Genomic DNA, 24,503 nt, shown 5'->3' on the forward strand with positions numbered 1-24,503 from the left:
AGTGATGAATTTAAAACGGGACAGTCCATATAACCACACTTCACGGGATAAATAAGTCACACTATGGCGCAGTTGAGACCTTATCCTTTAATGATTTGATCACACACTGATTTATGGCAGGTATACCATATTTCCCTGCATCAGAGTAAATATTTACAAAGTACATGTACAAATTCTTTGACAACAGACAATATTTTGTATAAGTAACTGATCAAACCATGCATATGAACCCATGGTTATGTGCAGACATTGTAAATTTAGATTAAATGCTGAAACTTGATTAATTTTTTAAATGCAGGAAACAAGACATTTTGTTTCTGTTGTGTATAATTTGATTCGCAAAGTTTGTTCAAATGTGACTTTACATCATAGTTATTTCAGGGGTTTTCCAAACATTTTAGTGTTTCTTAAAAATGTCTGTATTCTTATAGTGCACTTTTGTCATAGAGGCACAAATAGACCCATCATACTGTAATCTTGAAATGGCAACCGTATCCAAATGACGCTGAATAGTGAAATGTAGTTTTTTTTTTTTTTTTTTTTAAATCTCAATACTAAGAGTACATGTGATAGAGTGACTGATTCCTTGAAAAAAATTTGCTTTAAAAATGGTTCAAATACAGAAAACTAACTTAGAGTAAAGAAGTAAAGTAATGGTGTGTGTGTGTGGGGGGGGGGGAGGATGCAACCAGGTCATTGCATCTTTGCTTAAAATAGTTTTACACTGCAATGCAAATTTTTTGCAAAACCTTTTAGATAGACTCTGAGTTTGAATAAGAACATTCTCATAGTCTGCAAACATAATGCATTCGACCATACAAACAGAATAAATATAAATCTTTAAAGCAAACATTCACAAAAAAACTGATCATTTAAACACCTCTCTCCAGTTAAATTTTGTTGAAACCCACACTCGCAATCTCATTTTGCATCTGTTAAAACTGATTTCCTTTGTGTATTTTTGTCCCCCAAATGGATTTCAGTCTAATCTTCTGCTGGGAGACCAAACAGCTGCTGCAGAACAGATGAACTTCGTTATTTTTGTTTTGGCAAGTTTTAAGATGCGCCCCGTCTTCAAGATGATAATCTAAGCTAAAACTGAAATTTTAATACATTGTGAAAGCTGAAAGAAAACTTGAGTGGAGGAAACTGCCTTTTGCAGGAAAAACTGTAGCGACAGTGCCAGTGTGGGAGTTCTTTAGCATTTTCTGTGTACTAGTGACAACAAGACAGACTACAAGTCCTCAGTGGTCATAGAAATGGCATATTGGTTTGTTACGGTGAGGTCATCTTCATCCCGCTCCTAAAAAACAAAAAAAGACAGAAAATTAAAGCCTCATAAGCAACATCTTCAAAGAAATTGTTCTCCAATATCCGAGTTTCCACCATTGAACTGCTCTAACAGTGCGAGCTTTGAAAATAGCTCAATCTGTTGTCTTAACAGTTTCACAGTGCAGTTTAACTACAGGTTTAAGTGTTCAGTCAAACAAGGTGTGAATCTAAGAGATTTATCATACACTCTTATTCTTATTCTCTTGTTTCTATGTGAGCAGGAGCTGCCAGTGTGAATAATCATATTTATTCAGCTACTGTGTTTGAACTTCCTCTTGTATCTAAGATTAGGCGCAAGTTTACACAGAATCTGCAAAACCTTAAGGTTCGTTAGCAACTAATGAGTTGTTCCTGACAGTTTTTTTTTTTCCTGACTGATGAATCACAAATCTTTAAAAATGTAACTATAGAAAAGTTTTCACTCTTTTGCTTTTTATTCCACCTTTAATGTTTTTTCTGCAGTTGTTTTCAGTTGCTTTTGTTTTATTCTGACTTCAGGGTTTTTTTCCTTTCTCTGTGATATATTCAGCAGCACTCCTGGGAAATTGAATGCAATCAACTAAACAGCTGTGCTGTAAATCTTTAATATCAGTCAACATTTTTTGTTGTCTGAATATAGTGAAGAGGTTATATATCTATTCTTCCAGCAATATGTGGTTTCCAGGATATGTGTTTATTTTAAAGATAATCTAAATGATTCTTAAAGTGTATTCATTTAAAGATAGGAAGTTTTAAATAATTTTAAATAATTTAATCAGAAACCAGTGGATGAAAGGGCACTCTGTGAAATCAATAGAACTATACTTAGTTACTTAAATTTCAAGAGCTTTGAAAAAAAAAAAGAAATTAAAATGTATTTAGGCCTATATGATTTCTATTTACTGTCACAACTAATCTACAAACAGAATTGATTTAATTTCTAATGCTTCTTTTAGTTAGATTATATTTGATGTGTCTGCTGTGTTTCCTCAGGGTTTAGATATTTTTGTTAATAAAACCATAATATTTAAGACTACAGACCCTTATGATAAAAACAACCATGGGCACAAAATGTTCCCTTGCTCGGACACGGGTCACCAGGGCCCCCCTCTTGAGCCAGGCCTGGGGGCCCGGAGGGTGTGTTCCAGTTACAGGGGAATCACAGTCCTCAGCCTCCCCAGTAAGGTCTATTCAGGGGTCCTGGAGAGGAGGGTCCATCGGAGAGACGAAGCTTGGATTGAGGAGGAGCACTGTGGTTTTTGTCCTGGTCGCAGACCAGTGGACCAGCTCTATACCCTCTTTGGGGTCCTGGAGGGGGCATGGGAGTTTGCCCAACCAGTCTACAACCAGTCTACTGTGCTTTGTGGACCTGGAGAAGGCATTCGACAATGTACCCCGAGGACTCCTGTGGGGGTTACTCCGGGAGTATGGGGTACCGGACCCCCTTGTACGAGCTGTCCGGTCCCTGTACGACAGGTGTCAGAGCTTGGTCCGCATTTCCGGCAATAAGTTGGATTCGTTTCCGGTGAGGGTTGGACTCCGCCAAGGCTGCCCTTTATCACCGATTCTGTTCATAACTTATATGGACAGAATTTCTAGGTGCAGCTGAGATGTTGAAGGGATCCGGTTGGTGGCTTCAGGATTGGGTCTCTGTTTTTTGCGTATGGCGTGGTTCTGTTGGCTTCATCTGGCTGTGATCTCCAGCTCTCACTTGAGCGATTTGCAGCTGAGTGTGAAGCGGCTGGGATGAGAATCAGCACCTCCAAATCTGAGACCATGGTCCTCATCCGGAATAGGGTGGTTTGCCCTCTCCGGGTCGGGGGTCAGGTCCTGCCTCAAGTGGAGGAGTTTAAATATCTTGGGGTCTTGTTCACGAGTGAGGGAAGGATGGAGCGTGAGATTGACAGAGGGATCGGTGCGGCGTCTGCAGTAATGCCAACTCTGTACCAATCTGAAAAAGGAGTCCATCTATGTTCTGACCCTCACCTATGGTCATGAGCTGTGGGTCATGACCGAAAGAACGAGATTTCATATTCAGGCGGCTGAAATGAAATGAGTTCCCTACGCAGGGTTGCCGGGCTCTCAGAGAGATGTTGAGGAGCTTGGTCATCCGGGAGGGGCTCAGAGTAGAGCCGTTGCTCCTCCGCATCGAGAGGAACCAGTTGAGGTGGTTCGGGCATCTGGTCAGGATGCCTCCTGGATGCTTCCCTGGTGGGGTGTTCTGGCCGTGTCCCTCCGAGAGGAGACCCTGGAGGAGACCCAGGACATGCTGGAGGTATTATGTCTCTCAGCTGGCCTGGGAACGCCTTGGGATTCCCCCTGCAGAGTTGGCAAATTTGACTGGGGAGAGGGAAAGCTGGGCTTCTCTGTGTAGGCTGCTGCCCCTGTGACCCGACCCCAGACATGCGGTAGAAGATGGATGGATGTTTAAGACTACATCTACTCAACATCTAAATATCAACCCTATTTAGAAAACTTTCAAACCAGTATAAAAACTGCTTTAATTTTTCCTGTGATAATGTTTGGGCATCTGGTTGATCTCATGTTTTATTGTTTGATCATGCCTTTAGTGTGCAGGGTTATGCTATACTTTGATTCATAGTTATAAATCCATTGACAGTTTTTATTCTGTCTTTAATATGGTTATGTTGGGGGGCTCAGCTGCCTTGACTGAATATAATCAAGCCAATCTGACTGAGTGTGTGGGTTTGAGTGTTGTTACTTACGTCATCTCTCTCTACGTAATCTTTCTCTGTGCTGCGATAGGACACTACGTGGATCAGAGTGTAGACTCTGCAAACAGACAGGCACAAAGATGAGACAATTGTCAGAAAGATGCAACTCAAAATTCTGCTTTATTCCAGGACGAATGAAAGATTTCACTCTAATCATCCATAAAACTGTTGATTGTGAATTCTCTGCTAAGGTGGAAGGGAAAAGTCATAAAAGTTTAGATGATAATATATATTAAATTTAGATATTCAATGTTCCTAGATATTAAATTTCTTTGTAGAACCTGTCGAATCTGAAACAAGAAATTCTCTAACATGGTCAGTAAATTTTGATAGTTTTAGTCAAATATAGTTTGATTTTACTGCTGTAGAATCATATAAATTGATTTAAAGTTGTGTGAAAGTTGTATTTGTGTACCTGTGATAAAGCATGGCCAGAAATTGGACAAGGAGAAGAACAGCAAAGGACAACAAGAACATCAAACTGAGGGGCTCCACCTGTCAGAACAAAAACACAGCAGTGGTCATTCCTTTAAGTGGCCATTATATGCTTAGACCTCTAAAAAATATTTAAATGGATGTGACAATCTTTCTTTAACAGTTCAGTCTTTGCAGAAGATGTGTCTTGAATAGTGACTCTGTTACGTGTCCTAACCTTGAGGTACTCTCCAGTTTTATTCCCTGATGATGTATATTTTGGGATCTTGATGCTGATAACATCATTCCCAATGGCCTGCAGGAAGAAAGTCGCCACCACCCAAAGCACGTTGATGATGAAATACAGGAAGACTGACTGTGGGGAGAAATACCATTTCTTTACGTCATCCTTAAGTCTTAATTGTTCAACAGCCATTTCAGATACATACAGTTCTGTCTTTCCACCTGACCTGAAGAGATCTCTGATCTCATGAAATAAAAATGAAATTTTTCTAGAATTTAGGAAACCTCATACATGATAAATGGCTTTTTAGAATAAAAAGAAAAAAGTATCAAAAGTTTAAATAGTCAAAAATGGTTTGAAGTGAATAGTTCATCGAAGATATCCTTTGTTAAATAGACTCGTTGTTCATATGACATATGCACTTCTGAAAGATTGTTTTCACTTTAAACAGTGTTCAAACAAAAAATATCAATACATTTAAAACTTTTGAATTGTCTGTGAGTTCTGTCTCTTTCTTCAATTATCAACTTTGAACATCTAGACAATAAAGGAAGAGATTTGACAATTCATGCTGCAAACACAGTCAGTGGACACGTGTTGGATGATCATTTACCTTGTTGCGCAGTGACTTCAGTTCTCTGGTGACTTCCTTTTTGTGGTCTTCTGATTCAGTGATAGGTGCCAAGTAGCGGTCGATTAATTTGTTCCAGAAGTCATTCTCCCCCTAAGCACACAGATATACACACATTCTTCCTTGTAGGATTATCTAAATATGGAAAAGTTTCATGGCTTCGGTTTACATTTGCCTGAAGTTGTTGAAATCATCATAACATAACATAACATAACATAACATAACATAACATAACATAACATAACATAACATAACATAACATAACATAACATAATTTTCTTTCCAAAGAATTGAATCAAATGGGTCACTTACCTCATCCAGTTTTTGCACAAGTGGGGCTGTCAGAGTTTTCTCAATGGCTCTTTTCACTCTTTTTTCTAATTTCATCATTCGACTGGTTTTCAGGATTTGACGAGCCTGAAGTATAAGATATGTTACAGTCTGTCAACAGTGACTATTACTGTTCATAAAATAAAAAGTAAAAGATCAATAACTCAACAGTTGAAGCTGAATCATCTGAAGTATTTCAACCAAGAAAATCACATTTTGTTTTAATTTCTATGTTATAATGTGTTAACAAGGTCAGTTATTGTCACCTGCTTAGTCAGGGCGTATTGCAACTCCTCAAGCTTAACTTGTGGCAAAATATCCTCAGGCCCCACTCCATTGAGCTCTACATTAAGTGTGTCTGTTAACATTAGGACCAAGTCCTCACACACTTCATCGTGATTTTTGTTGCGGAGTGTGTATCTGAGAAGAGAAGAGCACAATACATAAAATAACTCTAACTAAAGACCTTTATATCTATAATGAAGAAACACAAGAGTACTCAGTTTTAGAACCTACCAAAGGCACAATTAAAGGAAAAACACACATTTACATTTGCTAAATGCACACCTGAATCATACTTCCATAAAATCTAGCATTGATTTATGACATGATTAAAACTATGGATAGATGGTTTTCATTTTTATCCATAAGACAAAGACGCTAACTTGCAAATCTTTTTTTTCAGAAACGGTATGCTGTGCATCAGCTATTTAACTTTTTATGTGGATGTTGGTTCAAAAGCCTAAAGATTAAGAACAGAAAAGTCCATATTTGCCTTATTTGTTCCTGTAGATTTCTCTTCATGTTGGCATAAGTCAGCTTCTTCAAAAACTCTTTCTGTACAGGCGTCACCCAGTCTGCACACACAAACACACACACACACACACACACATAGATTAGGAAAATTATGATAGCATGTTATATATTATGCATACTGTGTTCTACATGGAAAAGTGTATGAATTATTAGAGTGGAAAGTATTCAAGGCAAGTCAACATTTGAAGTGTTACTTACCTTTGACAGGCTGCTCTTCCATTTCCTCCAAATTGACATTCATGTTGTCATCATCGTCATCTTCATCATCACTGTCTTCATCGGATGAGCTTAATAAGCTCTTTTTCTCAATGCTGCCATCACTGTACATAAGCACAAGCATATCTGTCAGGGCTTGGCAATACAAATGATGTGATTCTTTTTCTAAATGCAGTGAACAATTGTGTTTTTGTCCTATCATGCTGCAGCGCGAAAACTCTCATGGACCCACTACATATCGGCTCTATTAAAAATCCATAAAAGTCCAACACCCAAAAAAGAGAATGTTGAAAACTGAATACCTGTGAGTGGTGGCAAGGTCGCTGCTTTTTGACACGCTTCCTTTGTGGGCCTCAGCTGCAGAATGTTTGAGTTGTTGTTCTTCAGTAATCATATCAAGATCGTTTTGAGGCTCCAGTTTTGAGGCTGGTGGTGAAGGTAGCTCTTGGTATTTGTTGGTTGTAAGGGCAAGGGCTTGTTGCATAGTCTGAGATGTGATCTGGTGAAGCATCATATTCTCTGTTTCTTGAGTTACCTGCACAAAAAAAAAAAAGTAAAAAAAACCAAAAAACATTAATCCATTTTATCTGACCAGAAAAAGGGTTGATTCTAACTGTCTGGTAACAGTACCTGTATCTTCATGTCCCAGCAGCAGAGTGTGCAGTTTCTGTTACACAGAACATTGTGGTGTTTCTTTACCTCTCCTCCACCCCTAAAGACAGAGAATTAACATGATGGATGTTCAGATAACAAAAACGGACATTTCAAGAGATTATTGAGATGATGATTGGTATGATTAGAAGATAAATTGATTCTGTGGTTTTTAACCAATTACCACTTCTTGATGGTAAGCCTCTGACAAGAAGCAGGAAATACATGAATTCATTGATATTTTCAGCTAAAAATTACATTGCTGGACTTTATATTATTGCGTTTTATAATTTACAATTATACCCTGCGATGGACTGGCGAGCTGTCCAGGGAGTACCCCGCCTTTTACCCAAAGACTGCTAGGATAGACTCCAGCTTCCCAGCGACCCTTAATCGGACTAAGTGGTTAGGAAAATGAATGAATAGATAAATTTACAATTACAATTTGTTTGATTATGTAACACATATCAATATGTAAATAATAAAAGATATGAACATGTCTTCTTTCATACAATCCCATATTACATTCCCTCATCACAGAGCATTTTGTCAGCACAATTCCTTAACTAACTTAACAGTACACACTATGAAAGATAAATCAAGGGGTCTCTTGATCTGTTATTAGCCAATTTTCATTTTAATAGATTGTTGTAATAATATTCAGTTTTCAGGAAAAAAATCCTTTGCTTAATATAATAAATTAAACATGCAGTGATTAATATTTCAATCAATAGTGAAAATTTTTGTTTGCAGCCTGAACCACAGAAATTATTTCTGATGGCTTCAGTCATTACTTGTTGGATTCTCTTGTGCCCCAAGACACAATGTGCATGTTAACCAGCGAGTAGATGGTCAGTAGAAGGTATCCACTGGGGATACAGATGAAATACATCAGACCATAGACTATCATCCCTGAGGGAGAAATGTACATAATATGACAGAATATAAATAAATCATAGCATAGCACAATATAACATAACATAACATAACATAACATAACATAACATAACATAACATAACATAACATGATATGTATGTATGTATGTCTATTACATAGCATATATGTAACACACATACCAAACTCTTGTGGATGTAGTATAGCTGTCACAAAGTACATGATTGTCATAGAAACCAGAAATACACCGGTAGGGGTCAAGAAGGTGCCTTGCATCACCATGTCACCTAAAAAAGCATGTGGTACATGTGTAAATCTGTTTCGTTACTTTGTGTTAGTACACAGTTGTGAAGACAAAATAAAATGATACCCACCAATAATGGAAAACAGGGATGCAGTCATCAGGAAGGCATAAAGAACACTCATAATGCCAGCAATTGTGATTTGGGTGTTGGATTTGGTTACAAAACAGATGATGATGTAAAACACTGGAGGAACGCTTGCAATGATGATAGAAGTTGTTCCAGCAAGTTTGAAGATGAACTGAAAAGCACCTAGCAGAAAACGACATGGAAAGAGAGAATGGCTGTTAGATGCTGTTAGATGGCTATTAGTACATGAAAATCAGTAATGTTGAACCAAAAGCTGAAGCAGGATCCTGTTTTGTCACCATTTCAGACAATTGTAAAATTTATCTCAGCTGAAACTGAGCTATGTCTCTTGATGGTGTTGCCTTTTTTGATGCCTCAAAAATGGACTTAATATTCTGTGATGCATGTTGTTTTCATCTTCCAATATTTGACATCGACATTACTTTTTATTTTTATTACCTTTTTCTCTGAATTTTATTTAGCTTGTTTCGTGAGAAGATAACATGTTCTGATTCTGGGGAAAACAAATGTTTTATTAAACCATCTGAGAAGTACCACATAACTTTTAATTGTAAAATGTCACTTTACACTTGATTAGAAAAAACAGCATAACATGACACGTGGTCATGGAAATGAGGTGACCCTTTCTCCTTCTGTGTTTTGAAAATGTAGTTTATGTATGTTAACATGTATTTTTAAAATGTATTTTAACATTAACAACATAAACTGGGACCACAGCACTGGATCGTAAGTTCAAAGTGAATGAGGAGAAAGTTGTGATCAAAGTGTGAGTTAACAGAAACTTTGCATTATTTGTGAGGAAATCAATCCCAACCCCCCTTTTTTATTGTTGCAGGGTCAAAGGTAATCAGACAAACAGACTGATAAGCACTGTCATAACCAGGTGTGGTCAGTTTCCTTGTTGATTCAAAACAATTTATTGGGGTAAAAGGTAGCTCTAAGGTGAAATACTGTATTTGTTAGCTGTTCCTGGGAACTCTTAATGTGATGCTGGCAAAGGTTAAGGAAAAATGCATGTTTCATAGATGTTTCAGAAAGATCAAAAAGAGCAGCACAACAACATTTCTTTGACAGTTAAGATCTAAATGAACATAATTAGAAATGTAAATAGTTGGAAAACTTGTAGGAGCAGTGTGATGAAGTGGGCCTGCATGTCTGCTAATGAATGTGTTTGGTTTTACTTAGCAAGACTGCTAAAACAAAACAGAATTCCCAAATTTACATTGCTATATATTTGACATCGCTACCTAGGACATATGGTTAAGACCCGTGGCATACAGTGAAAGCATTTGAGGAGCTTATGAAAGTGAAGATGTGGAATGTGACTTGAATTTTACTGAAGACAGAACTAAAGACACAGAAAACAGCAGCAAGCTACGATTCTGTGTAGCATGTATGCATGTATGCATACCATGGGGAGTATGCATACATTTTTCTATTGTATCAGAACCCCTTGTACTCCAATAGAGATGCAAATTATTTTATTGCAGTAAAACCCCAGCCACAACCATATCAGAAGGTGAGAGCAAACATGCCAACATCCTGATATGCCCACTAGAAATCCAAGTCCTGAGATCTTAACATGAGTTCAGAAGCAGTATTCACAAGTATTTTTTTTTAAAACTTTTTTCAGTTCATGCTTTTTAAAATCTAGATTTTTTTTTTTTTTTAAATTATGCTGCTTACTTATATTTTACCATCAAACCTACATGATGTTTCGGAAGGAAGGAAGCTTCCCTTTAAATATTCAGCTTTCCAACATTAATCTATCACACTGGATAAATCTCTGGTGCACATTTGACTATGTTTACTCAGTAAACTGAAACCTGATGTTTTATTTCAAGTTGACTTCAAGGTGTTTCAGCAAAACAACAGGATGACAAAATATAAAACTGTATTACTACTCATATATTTAATGATCAGACAATAAGTCACATTTATGTTAGGAAATATAAAAAAGAATCCTGCCTGAAAAACAATTGTCTGGTTAACATATTCAGCCTTTATTATGTTGCAACATTACATAAAAAAGTTAAAGGGGTTTACAGAAATGCTTGCTTAATAAAATAGGAAAAAGTCAATTTTAAGTTGTAAACTTACCTGCTACCATCAGCGTCACAGAGGCTGGTCCCAGGATAGAAGATCCAACAGTGAACATCTGGTAGAAGATATAAAGCCTGGAGATGGACGAGTTTCGCTTCACCGTCTCTGCACCACTGTGTTCAAGGAAGAACTACACAGTTAGCATTGATATAGATATGTCACAATAACAAATATTTGATGAAAGAAATAAAACTTGTTCATTTAACTGGTGATCCTAACTATTTACTGTCAGTCAATTCTCAACAGGATTGCTGGTGGACTGAAGCCTATAGCTGCTATCTGCTGAGAGGGACTGAACACAAAGCCGACACACAGATATATGAGACAAAGACTCACTTGTAGGGTCAATCTAGAATCACATAACAGGCATATTTTTGGACTGTGGGCAGAAGGTGGCTCTCTTGGAGAGAACCCACACATGCACAAGAAGAACACACAGCTCCTGCTGAGGTTCAGACCAAGAACCTGCTGTGAGGTGGCGGTGCTAAATGCCATGTCACAGTGCAGCCCTTTATTCTCTATAATACCATAGCCCTTGAGATCAGTATCCAGTTTTATTTCCAATTCAATTTAAGGAGTTGATTAGAAAAGTGACTGGGGCAGATTGAAAAACCAACTATTCTTCTCAAAGATTGCTAACCTGTGCAAAAGGTCCAGTGTATTGGCAAGTGTAGAAGGTCCCCAACGTCTCCTTTGGTTGTAAAACTCTTTGAACTCCTGTGGTGAGTTGGTGTATGCATCAGATGCAGCGTTGTATTCGACACGCCATCCTTGTTGCAATAACAATGTACACAGCCAACGATCCTCCCCTGGATAAAGCAAGACAGGTAAACGATATACAATCAAACAAAAAAAAAGCTCATGCCTGTGAACCAACACTGACAGGTTGTGTGCACTTACCTTGGTCATACTGCACATATTCTGCAGCTCTTGTTGCAGTTGTTGTGTACCTCTTCAAAACATTGTCATCCATTATGGCAGACCCCCTGAACAGACTGAAACATCCCGGGCTACACAACACAGAGCCAAATACATGTTCGGCTGTCTTCTGAAGCCAGTGGCCTACTGCATATTCAAACTTCTGGTACCACACCATGGGTCCTGGAGGGGTTGTGAAGAAAGATTTAAAAAGAGAGAAAAAAGGCGTAAAACAATAAAAATATATAAAAACACAAAAGCAAACATCCAGAAATTCTCATTGGAGGATACACTACATCCACCAAAAGATGCCCACTTTCAATAAATAACCACACAAAGGGCTAACCAAGCCACCTTTGCATGAATTAGTTGTAATATTTGTGAGGGATGAAGGAAAAATAACTCAAGATATGATACAGTATTTACCGTTTAGTGCAGTGTTTCTCAACCCTTTTTGAGCCAAGGTACACCTTTTTCATTGAAAACTCACAAGGCACACCATAAACCAAATTTTTTTTTTTTTTAAAGGCCATATTATTAATATAAAGTTATCTTGTCAAAGTGTCTTGAATAGAAAGACGATAAAGACAAGAAAAAGGAATTTTATTATCTTTCACCTGGGCCTCTTTGGATGAATACTTTGCTGCTTTTTAGACTTATCAGGTGAAATTTGATAATTTCTCAGGACACACCTGATGATCTCTCACGACACACTAGTGTTCCACGGCACAGTGGTTGAAAAACACTGGTTTAGTGCATTCAGTCTTACACAATCCATTGAGTTATAATCATCTTTTTGTCTAAATTTACTAGAATGATCTGTTTGGGCCTATTTATGTAAATGTGCCAGAGCAAAAACACACAAAGTAGGGAAAGGTGATGGAATATGTGACAGCTTACCCATGCCAGTAGGATGGATTCTGCCACATGCTGCACCCACATTGTCATACATTCTCAACCTGTTGATATATAGACAGCTCAATGACAGACCAATAAGCAAAATGCAAGTATTCCCTGTCAGTGTTTCCTGTTGCAAAATGATGAGATCTTGTTTCTTGGATACAATAGAATAAATCAGTTTGTCTCTTGCCAACCTGTCTACAAGCAGAATCACTGCTTTAGGATGGAAGTCTGTGTCTCCGTCCAGAGCCAGGATGTATGTGTTGTCATCTGAAATCAATTTTCTCTTGCTGTCATTGTCGAACTGAGGATTTAAGAAAATCTCGCCATCCATAGAGACCAAACTGTCTCGAGTGTTGTTCTGCCTCTGAATAGATAGATAGATAGATAGATAGATAGATAGATAGATAGATAGATAGATAGATACGATTTGTCATAATCAAATAGTCTATACACGCCATACAAATTGTGAAAAGATAAATGAATGAATAAATCAACTTACTGGGATCTTTTGGGGGTTCTTGGAAATATATCCCTTCCAGCCAAGCAGATAATACATGTACATTATCTGAAATTCAAGGACATTGTAATGTTAAAATCCAAGGCATTACTGACAGAGCTAATCTCTTTGTGCAGTCACACTATCATTCTGCTTGCTATGATGATGGACAGGACAAGCTAGGAAGAAAATTAAATGGAAAAATAAAATAAAATAAAAAAATCTCTTTGTTGCACAAAGATCTTTAACAAGAGTGATGTGTTGTATTTAGGCTAGTTCCCTTGATTAACTTGTGGAAATAAGTCATAGAACAGGATTTAAGTGAATCATACTGCAGGTAAGACAAAATAATTATCATTTTTATGAAAATATATATCTCAAATCATAGCTAAACAATTTCTAAGAAATTAGTTTCTGCAGCGCAATGTCATTTTTTCACTGATCTTTTTCACTTGTTAAAAATATCAGTCTTCATAATCAGATAAGATCGTGTAATAAAACACATCCATTTCTTTGTTTTGCAACAGAAAGTGGAGCCCAACGGTCAGAGAAAGTCTCGTTAGATTTAAGAACCAAAATGACTTTTTACTAAATGGAAAAAAATCCTGTTTAAATTAGAATATACTCTGTAAACAGTCTCCATGCCATTTCCATGCCTTTGTGAGACAACGGAACATTGACACAATTTTCTAGTGGTCCAGTGAGTTTACTCCATTTGGCATGATTTGGTATGTAGATTTGGTTCATGACATAATGTAGGCATAAAAAATACAGAGAAAGATAAACATGCAAAACAGCATTTCTTTTCAGTACCTGGGACCATCTTTTTTTGTTTCGGATGTGGCTTTTGTCTTTTAGGTGAACATAGAGCATGTTGCCTTCTGGCAAGACAAACACCAGCCTTCCACCGTAGGGAGTCTCAATGATTGACACTTCATCTGGCTCTTTGTTGGTAAACACCCTGAATGAGAAAATTAGAGATGATTTGTTAGGTCGAGAAGTTCACAGGAACACTGGTGTCAGTATATATTTATATAAACAGATGGAAAACCTCACCTATAAACCTCTATTACTACATGGATCAAATCATTGACATAGGAATTGACCAGCCTCTTTCCTGTGCCTTCTTCGGTCATAAAGGCATCGTCCACATAAATGTGATTCTCAAAGTCAAAACTGTCCTTATGGTCCTCCTTTGGATCACCTCGATAACGGTCCAATCTGAAAAGACAGGAACAGACTTATTGTAGCAATACTGCAAATTTATTATCTTTTGGTCCTTTTTCTGTTGTTCTGGCAAACCGAGCATGAGCAGAAAAACTAATAGTGTCTGCTCTCTTGCAAATTCAAGCAGACGAGACGTTTATGACAAGTGTTGAGTGTTTGTGCGATGACATGTGAAAACAGTTGATGTTTGTCAAATTAACATTTTCACATGTTGTAAATCACTAGTTAAACAAGCAACAAGCCCATGTTGTGTACATGACTGTGTTGTGTTCCTAACCTGAACATGGATGTGAGAATCTTCAGCATTTCATCATAGGTCTCATGCCACATGGTAGCACAAAGATAGATCACAGTTTTCTGGAGCTCATCTTGGCTGTGGAGTGGAAAGATTGAAGTCGTTAGGCTTTTAGTAGTTCTCATACATTTCATTCTATGGACATGCACATCAATGAAACATTACATGCAAAGAGTCTAAGTTGTTGTAAACCCCAACAATCCCATGTGCAGACTTTATAATAGAAAACAATGATTTTTTTCTAATTATCACATTTTCATATTTCATCATGACAGCAGTGTCTGTGAACAGTGTTATGAAGAGACATGGTGTTTGATATATACACATATCCAGACTTGACTTCAAAAGTTTATCTTCTTCCTTTAAGTCATTTGTATGCAGTGCTATCCAATGATAGGTTTTGCATCAAATGTCACTTTTTAGCTTCTTTCACTTTTTTCTCCTGATCTGATGATATCGCCAATATTGCACATCGGACAAATATCACACAGTAACCCATCATTCACTATCTGAAGAATTCAGTAATCTTGCCTATTCCATGTCTGTAAAGGGTTTTAATTTTGTTTTTTCCCATTTAACATAATAGAATTAAGTTAAACTATGTCAAATAAAATGAAGAATAAATGAAAAAGGGACTTCTGATGTCTGACTCCTCTTACTTCTCATAGTTTTGTGCTTTTGGTAGCTTCATCTTGGTGTTGAGCAGAAGAGACAGGTCGATGAAAGCAGATTCATAGAGTCGACGAACAAAAAGCTGAGAGGTCCTTTCGATGCGCTGGACCTAATGTGTGATGACAGACAGATGCATTAAGGTGTATGTCTTTTTGGCTAATCTGAAGATAAAAAGCATGCACTTGGAATTGACATGACTTCTGTGAGGACACAATTTATATATACTTCTTTCTTATAACAATTTGAGTGAACCAAGCTTTCAGGAGCTCATTTAAAATAGGGCATAGTGTATGTGTATTTATATTGATACCTTTATCTTCCATACGTAGTAGGTACATGCAACAAAGCCTAACCACATACAGACTCCCTCCAGTGCCAGCATTGAGAAAGGCCACTGCAAGTAGTAGCTGTAAATCAAACAGTGCATGAATATTTTGAACAAAATTTCCAGATTATAGATATTCTATATGTCCGTGCATGCATTACTCAGGACATTGCACAATATTTACACACACAAATACATACAGAACATGAATCTGATACAAGCTAAAATTGTGAAAATAACATATTCTATGTATGTCAACAGAGTAACTTACCTGTTAAGTGAAGTTCGACAGATGCTGTTGGTAACCTCAAGTAAGGCCATAAGAGTTGTGTTCTTGTCCTTAAGGTAGATCAAGCTTGCGCAAAACTCTGCCATGATGAATAAATAGGATGAATACAATAATACTATTTTCTTCTGTCATATATATATATTTATATATATATACACATATATATATATATATATATATATATATAGTGTAACCCCAGAGAAGCTAGGCAACAACAGAAGCTCAAACAACTCCCAATAGCAAGTGCATAAGAGCTGAGCAAATAAACAAAAACCCTCACCTGTGAGGCTCCCTTCATCTGCACCAGCCAGTGTTCGTGCCTGGGTGATGAAAAGTATCAGTCCCAACAGCAGCACTGACGGTCCAGTGCAGCATACTGGTAGTGCAAAACTCATCCTGACAGCATGGATCTTGCAGGCCACTACACCAAACCAGTGGCAGGCAGCTGAGCAGAAAGCCTGCAACAGAAGACAAAGAGAATAATTGTTAAACCTACAGAGGTATAGAATAAAATGTTTTGTAGTTCAGGATGAACTCAGAACAGCAATAGTGACTTTTTTACAATGACATGATCACAAACTAAAATTGACTGTCAATTTGTATTGACAATTTGGTACATTAAAATAGAAATGGCTTAAGTTTAAAAGGTTGTTTTAGCTCATGTAACACACTGTATATTTCAAGATGCAACAAATCACATACGTCTTTTAACTCACCTGTAAGAAAAACAACACCAGTCCTGTTTGCAGGAGTTCCCATTCATCTGATTGTAGGTTAAAGTCTTCCCACTTGATGGGCTCATCAATGATGAGTGCATAATAGATCAGGTATACTGCACCTAGATAAAAATAGGTAATTTGTTATAGAGTACAATGATGCAATATTAATATAACAAAAATAAAATGACTGAAACAAATACAAAGGAATGTTCACGGGAAATAGTAAAACAAGTCACAAGGGCATGTGTAATTTCTCACTGCAAAACAGTTTCCCACAACCGAGATCAGTGGTAGATAAATACCTATCACCAGTATCCTCAGAATGCTGCTGATGACAAAGACAAAATCCCGAAAACCGTCCAGTTCTGACAGAGTTTCCTGCAGGGTCAAATGTGAAAAATTTGTTTTACATATTTATTGTTTTACATATATTTGTCATTATAAATGCACAGACAATGAGTAATTAATTATCTGGCTAAAAACATTTTTCTATTAAAACAAACAAAACAAAACAAAACAAAAAAAAACAAAACAAAACAAAAAAAACATACCTGCATGCTGTTTGAAGCCTGCAATGGATTTTCCCACCAACACAGGGAGATCAGTAAGGAACAGAAAATTCCGATTGCCACATAAATGAAGCATTCACTACTTTGATTTTCCACATAAGACGTCACGCGGACATAGTAGTCGATTCCAAGGAGGCAGTAACCTGTTAATTAGTTAGATTAGTTTATTAGTTAAGCAACTTGTAAGTTAATACTGTGTTATTTATTTTTTCCTGTCGTTATTTGGACCATATTAAGGAATAATAAAACCACATGGCTTTGTTTTGCATTTTGAGAGCAAATTCAATTTTTCCTCAAAAAATACAGATCCTGTCATCCATCAAATAAACAGAAGAATACAACTTTAAGTTTTCTCCTCAATATATGCACAATCCTGAGTATAATTTCTTCAAGCCTTAAAGAGGAACAAACTCCAAAGCGAAGTACTGTCATCAGTTCATTTACACAAGGCAAATGCTAGAAAGGCCAAATGTAGAATCACTGGTACTTTCTTTCAGTTTTGACTTAATTCCTGGAATTACATCTTTATGTTTTGCCAGGAACATTGTGTTTGTACAAAGAGTGCATATTTCATTCATTTACAAAAGACTTCCACTATACGCTGATGTTTGGATGCGGACTACTGGGTTAATGACAGAGAAACATTATCGGCTGAGAGAGTCACTAACAAACTAGTTTTGTTTCTCTGATTTTGTCAACTTAATTGAGGCTGTAGTCCAGTTTCAAGGAAGTTCATGTTGCCTTTCACAAATACAATTCACAGAAATCATTATTATTTTGTTTCACATGAACGTAGACATGAAAGTACCAGAGCTTCAGATGTACGAACCCCATGACCACAGCAATAAACGATGACAAAAGGTACAAACTTCCCGTTAAGTACAAACTTAATGGGAAAGGTGCAAAAAGTCTGCAATGTTTCAAGATTTTCTGTGGAGATTTTGGAGGAGAAGTTACAGACACTACAGCCATCCAAGGAATTCAATATTATGTGTGAATGCAGAATGAAATATTACAACATACAATGCAAGTCCATCTTTAGTAGTATTACAAAAATGAGAGAGGCATTATTCTTGAAATAACAATTGAATAAAGTTACTTACCAGCAACTGTGAGAGTGAGGGAGCAGATTGGAAACACAATTTTCCAGGTTTCTCTTTGTAGTCTGAATACTATCTGCAGAATGGCAGAGATGATACAGACTCCCCCACTGATGAAGAGGTTAGTTAGTACGTCAAACTGAGGCATGACAATGAGAACCAGGACTGAAGTACCGAGAGACACCAGACATTCAATTAGACAAATCTGCAACAAAACAGAACAAAACACAAGAACATCATCAATACTATCATTTATTTTTACTCTTGTAAAGCTTTAGTTATTTTATACAGTACAACTACTTCCAAGGGTCACTAATATTCATGTAAGAAATGAAAATGGACTTTCTTTGCACAATTGCACACCAGTGCAGTCCATGTGACGAAAGTTTAAAGAAACGTACAAATGACATGGTCCTCATGTTGGGCTGCACAAAGCTCTTGAATGCACATCGCCATAGTGATTTAATAAAAACCAGGAAGTTGGGGCAGACCAGGCAGAAGACCAGCATCAGCATGTAGAACTGTTTTTCCTCTGGTTTGCGCATAGAATATGGACTTGCCAGTGTTGTCAGCACCAAGAGGGAGCCCTGAATGAAGAAACAACCAAAATATTTTAAAGAACAAGTTTAGAAACAAGAACTAAAATTTATTTTAAAAAATGCTGTAGACAGTTTATTTTTCTTATGTTTAGATCAATATTTCAGAGCCTGCCAGCTCCTTTAGGACTGGGAGTTACACGTCTTTCTGCCTCCTGAAACTGCATCATACCTAGTTCACTGCAAACTACTGAGTGAGTTCCTCATATTGAACATTAATGTGGTTTGTTTAAAAGACTGTACATGAGTTATGTTGATACTGAAGAGTTGTAAATATACCTACAAGTCATTATGAATAAATCATTAGATTGCAAAATATGGGACCTCTAGTTGTTATGAGAGCGACTGCAGGTGAAGAGTAAAAATGACGTTCATGGCAGCAGTGTTTTGAAAAGAATCCATTTTAGCTTTAACTGTGATCATTTTCTAACTCTACCCAAGTAGGTTTGATTAATCCTCCTAACTAAGAGATAAGAGACAGACTATGGCCAACCAATAAGCAATAATGTTTTATTGGTGGTAGAAGGTTTGTAGAAGTGTTTTAGCCCAAACCATGTGGTTTTCATAACCTTACTGAAGCAATGCTATTGTCTAATCTTAACCACAAAGAAGGGAAAATATTATCTTGTTATCAATGAAACATAATGTGTTTTCAATTTCACATCACTTAAAGGCTTCTGGGAGAACATGTTTCACTTAACTGCACCACCATCTTCTTCCTTGGGGCTTTGCGGCTTGTTTATTAAACAGCTTGACATTTCCAAGTAGAAAAGGCTTATGAGATGCATTTCCTTTCTACTGCAGGTAGGAGTGCTACTTCACAGGGTGCCTTTATAATATGTATCTAAGGGTGTCACTGACATGACTGTTAGGTAAGGTTTGCCTGTGAGCACATGCTATACCAAGAATTTCTTTCAAGTTATCTTGAATAAAATCAGCTAAATTAATCACCATTGCTTATGATCAAATAACACAGCCTTGGATGTGTGGAACCTTTTGTTTTAAGAAAAAAAACCCTACATTTCCTAAGTGAGGTTATGAGCTGACAGGTTTCAGCTGATGCACCAAGGGAAGCTTTGCCATCACAAAAGTAGATCAAGTACTGCTAGTTTGTTTGGTTTTTTTCTTTTACTGTTTTTTGGTTCTTGTTACACAACTATTTTAACACAAACAACCTTAAAGCTCAGTTGCCGGCAGAGAAACTGTGCATTTGTGAATACATTCGCATCCAACACTTCTATGCAAAGCAAATTTAATTCTGAAACTTGCTGTGAAACAAATTGCAATTTAAAATTTGTGTATATGTAGCATAAAACACCATAACGATACATAAGAAAGATAAAACAGTAATGTTCACTGCACCAGTATTTAAATCAGTCATAGTTGTTTGTGGAGTCCTGACAGTGGTAAAAAAAAAAAACTAGAATACAAATGAGACTGAGATCAGAAATGAAAATACTTAAGTAGCTAAACGCAAGAAGAGAGACGCTAACCAACAGGTACTTCTACTCCAGCTGAGAATTAAAGCCTGCCTAAATTTCTATGTTAAACATTTAAATCCAATGATAGGAACTTTATTTTGATGCTTCGTTCTCTGAAGACCAATGATAGATTAATTTATAACCTCATTTGTAGTTTAATGGACAGTCAGAGAATCTTACCTTAGCAACAACAGCACTGACCAACACGGCTAAGCCCACAATCAGAGCCACCGTGTACTGCGCCACCAGAAGACAGTGTTGCTTCTTCTCCTTCTCTGCTCCTATAGGATTTAACTGGAAAGGATCCCATGTATCTCTGAAACACACATTTCAACATTTGTGAGTCACAAATATTCACTGAAAACAACAACAACAACAACAAAAAAACAAAACAAAACAAAACAAAAAAAACGCTCCTATCATAAAAAGAAACTTGTAGCAGTGAAGTTTAAGAACTTCTCACAGAGGAACCAACATGTCCGTTAACAGGTGATCATGCAGACCCTCCATAAAGCAGCTCATTTCTATCTTTTTAAGAATCTCTGTGCCTGCATTTCTTTCCAGATTTCCTCAAAAAATTTGATGGGATCTAAGTGAGACCAAGACTTATTTAGAAAAAATAAATCACAAAAATCGGCCTAATAGTTTTTATAAAAGTTGCTTACAGACAGATAAATGCAGGCAAAAACCTCCTTGGCAGAGGCAATAATAAAAACTGTAACAGGCATTACATTGCATCAGCGGTCAGGATACAAACTTCTTAAAACTATCCTGTATAAACAGTAAACTGCACACAATTCTGCTAACTTACATCATTTTTCTCTGGCTTGCATTTTTTCTCAGTGGCTTGAAGCAAGGTGAAACAACTTTTTACATGACAGACAGTGAATGATTGGTGATGTGGGAACCCAGGCCAGAGTCTGATAGTGGACTTCTTGAAAAAGAAGGTGGCATCTGGATGAACTGTACAGTGTTACGTGAAATGTCTTTAGGTGATTCAGCCTGTAGAATACCTCTGACTGTTTAACACCTCTGCTAACATTCAGGTTACTCAAGTTTAGCTATCAGTATCTGTGTCATCCTCATTGCTGGCAGATTGCTGCGTATACAGAATAATGAACAGGGTGGGGTTTTTTCTATACTGAATTGATAAGAGTGTAATGTTTGACTTTGCCATAGAAACTATCAAAGCTATAGCTAAGTTCAGGTCCAGAATGACCATAGCCATGCTGGCAGTATTTGTTTAGGTGCACGTATGTGACTTGCTCTTTTCCTAAATGATCCATGGGAATTTTAAACGATCATTACATAAATGATTTTAGAAGAACTTCAACACTCATGTGTGTGTCTTTGTAAAATCCCAGGCCAAACTGAAGCTTTTTTAATGGCTTTAACAAACACAATCACACATTTGGAAAACATTAGTTATGGTGTCTGCTTGAGAACAACTGAGACAAAGTAGGATTGTATCACTGAATCTTTTCTAAGAAAGCATTTGAAGTACACAAGTGTATATATTTGGGATAATATTTTACTACAAAGGTAACATGTTCATGAGCTATAAAATGTTTGTTAAACTTCCTGACATTTAGATAATAAAGAACAATACTTTCTGTGTTTTTCTTCTTCCTTTACTTCATTATGGATTTATGTGCATATAAAAAAGGTGTGCAAAGTTGCATATACCAAAGTCCAACCTTAAGAGAGTCATGTTGTCTCACAGAAACTATTGCACTTGAACTGTAAAACAAACTTGGTTCATAGTCAAGTTTTTTTTTTTCCCTTTTGCTTTGCTTTCATGACAACAAGTTATAACAAGAGTACAAACTATACAGCTAAGTTATGCTTAGTGGATGTGTTACCACGATTTAATGAAATGATTATTGCACAATGTATCATGAAAATTGGTATGCATTATGTAATTGTTGGACATTTCAGAGATTAACCCTTAATAACGTTATTTCACTGATACTACATGTATCCATCTGGTAGGTATTTATATGGTCTTCACAAAAATAAATAAGAAGATAAATAGATGAGAGGTATCAATATATGGTGTCTGTAGGGAGACATAAACATTATATGAATTACTGGGAAAATATATGAATTAATGGTTAAAAAACAACAAGCCCATTTTTTCAGTTTAATGGGTTGACTGTTCTATTTCCTTTGAACTAAAAAGAAACAATTTGCCTCTGATATGTAAATAAATATATGCCATTTATGAATGAAGGAATTATCTTTTGAGTGACTTCACATTATTTTAAACAATAGTTAGTTCCTCTTAATCACAATATAATCAAAGTCATAAAACTGGGATGTATTTGGGACATATTTACATAAATCCACTGTAAACTGACACTTGGGTCATGGTACGCAACAAGAATTAAAATGATTAAATCATTATGAGTCATGCATGAACAAAGAGTTACTTAACATGTGCTATATATTTCTATTGTAAATCTTTTCTGATGTCACATTGAAAGACATACAAACATTGTCGGGGGTGTTACAGTTCTGTTTTATCTTTAATAGGGTAACAAAGCTCTTTGAAGGCTTTTACTTCCCATTTTCTTCTTTCTTTCTGAAATTACCTATATGCTCGTCTCCCACCTTGATGGCATTGTGTGTGACATCTGGTTATCTTTCATTGTCCACATGAGCACTTTAAAAAAAGTTATTCTATTCTATTTAATAATTTTAGGTAGAATAGGTCAATTTACATTTAATTCCATTTCAATGTATTTGTTGTTCTGTTAACAGGTCATAAAGCTTGGCTATGCTGTAGTTGGAAGTTTATTCAGTATCAGTTTTTCTTTCTTTTATCATATCCATTGTACAGTTAGCTTCCTCCAGGATTTGGCAGTATCATAAAGACAAGCTTAACTTTACAGAGGAAAGACAACAAACTCCAAAGATCCATCTTGACTGTCACAAAGGACCTATTTAGATCTGTATAGGAGAGAGAGAGAGAGCTTAACAGCTGTCCAGTAATGAATGCATTTCTGTTTTCTGACACTAACAATCAACTTGCACTGTTTAAATATAGACCGTTTGCACCATAAAGTCAAAAATAGAAAGAAAGAAAGAAATAAAATAGTCGTCTTTCTTTCTTTTTTAAAATCTTTAGTATTTTACGTCTGTGTCTCCGAGATCCTAATGTCCAGAAGGTGATTAAAGCTGTAGTGTGTATTTAACATTTTAAATATCGCCTCTAACAGCAGGGAGTATCAGTGGGGATGATATCAGCCACTGCAATAAAGAGAAGCAAAGCAGTGCACAGGGGAAATTAAGTGTTTTCTCAAACTGTAAATTATATTTAATTGAAACCTGGTAACACAAGCGAACAGTTTTTAATTTTTCCCTGTACTAATTTCTATCTCCCTAACAATTAACCTCATAGCAATGATGAAGAGGTTAATAAAGCTTGATTATGTGCCTTTGGACAGGAAGAGAAATAGAAGCGTAGTTTATAGTTGTTGTCTGACTTCAATTTATTTTTGTACCACTCCCAGAGCAGCAAACGAGAAAACACCTTTACATGTAATTGCTTGATACTTTAATAATTTTAAGGAAAATTTGTCCAGTCACCCAAAAGCTATATACATACATATTTTATGTATATATATATATATATATATATATATATATATATATATATATATATATATATATATATATATATATATATATATATATATATATATATATATATATATATATATGTATATATAATTAAATTAAATTAAGTGAATCAGTTTGAAGTAATATCATATCTCATATCAGCCTAAGAATATGACAGAATTCACCACATTAGATAAAATAGAAAATAAAACAACAAATTTTGTGAGTTCATGTTTACCTGTGCCTTCCGTCCCTTTTCTTTCCTCTGTATCTTATGTCCTCCATGGTTCTTGTCTACCCCACCGCCTCAGCGGGGACCTGGAATGAAGAGTTGTTGTTCCTACATTACAAGGTGCACTCAAGATAAAGAATGGAATTTATTGAAATTTGGCAAAAGTTATAGTCTAACTTTTTAATAAAGTCACAAATATAAATATATATAAATATAAAAAAAAGAGAGAAATATTACCTTGGTATCTTGAGACTTCTTCTATCGATAGGACCTTTTCTTCAAGTCTACAGTGATTTGATTGGGTCTCTCTTCAAATAAG

The 24,503-nt window shown here is 36.4% G+C and overlaps 1 protein-coding gene across 1 annotated transcript; it reads right to left on the reverse strand.

Annotated features, from left to right (window-relative positions):
- Window positions 1–145: 145 nt before the first annotated feature.
- Window positions 146–24,237, reverse strand: chs1 (chitin synthase 1; the record flags this gene model as incomplete). Its single annotated transcript, XM_079241370.1, has 34 exons — window positions 146–1,303; window positions 4,038–4,104; window positions 4,462–4,541; window positions 4,699–4,836; window positions 5,318–5,428; window positions 5,648–5,752; window positions 5,932–6,085; window positions 6,441–6,522; window positions 6,680–6,801; window positions 7,000–7,232; window positions 7,328–7,409; window positions 8,143–8,260; window positions 8,426–8,530; window positions 8,618–8,797; window positions 10,736–10,851; window positions 11,379–11,547; window positions 11,639–11,839; window positions 12,557–12,615; window positions 12,751–12,923; window positions 13,059–13,124; window positions 13,869–14,016; window positions 14,112–14,276; window positions 14,560–14,655; window positions 15,237–15,358; window positions 15,560–15,656; window positions 15,846–15,942; window positions 16,144–16,321; window positions 16,580–16,701; window positions 16,885–16,960; window positions 17,134–17,294; window positions 18,255–18,456; window positions 18,653–18,838; window positions 20,509–20,644; window positions 24,191–24,237. The coding sequence occupies 34 exons, from the start codon at window positions 24,235–24,237 to the stop codon at window positions 1,235–1,237; spliced, it is 4,263 nt and encodes a 1,420-aa protein (XP_079097496.1). The 3' UTR covers window positions 146–1,234.
- Between the last annotated feature and the right edge of the window lie 266 nt (window positions 24,238–24,503).

Source organism: Telmatherina bonti (assembly GCF_933228915.1).
Source record: "Telmatherina bonti genome assembly, chromosome: 1".
NCBI classification, from domain to species: Eukaryota; Metazoa; Chordata; class Actinopteri; order Atheriniformes; family Telmatherinidae; genus Telmatherina; species Telmatherina bonti.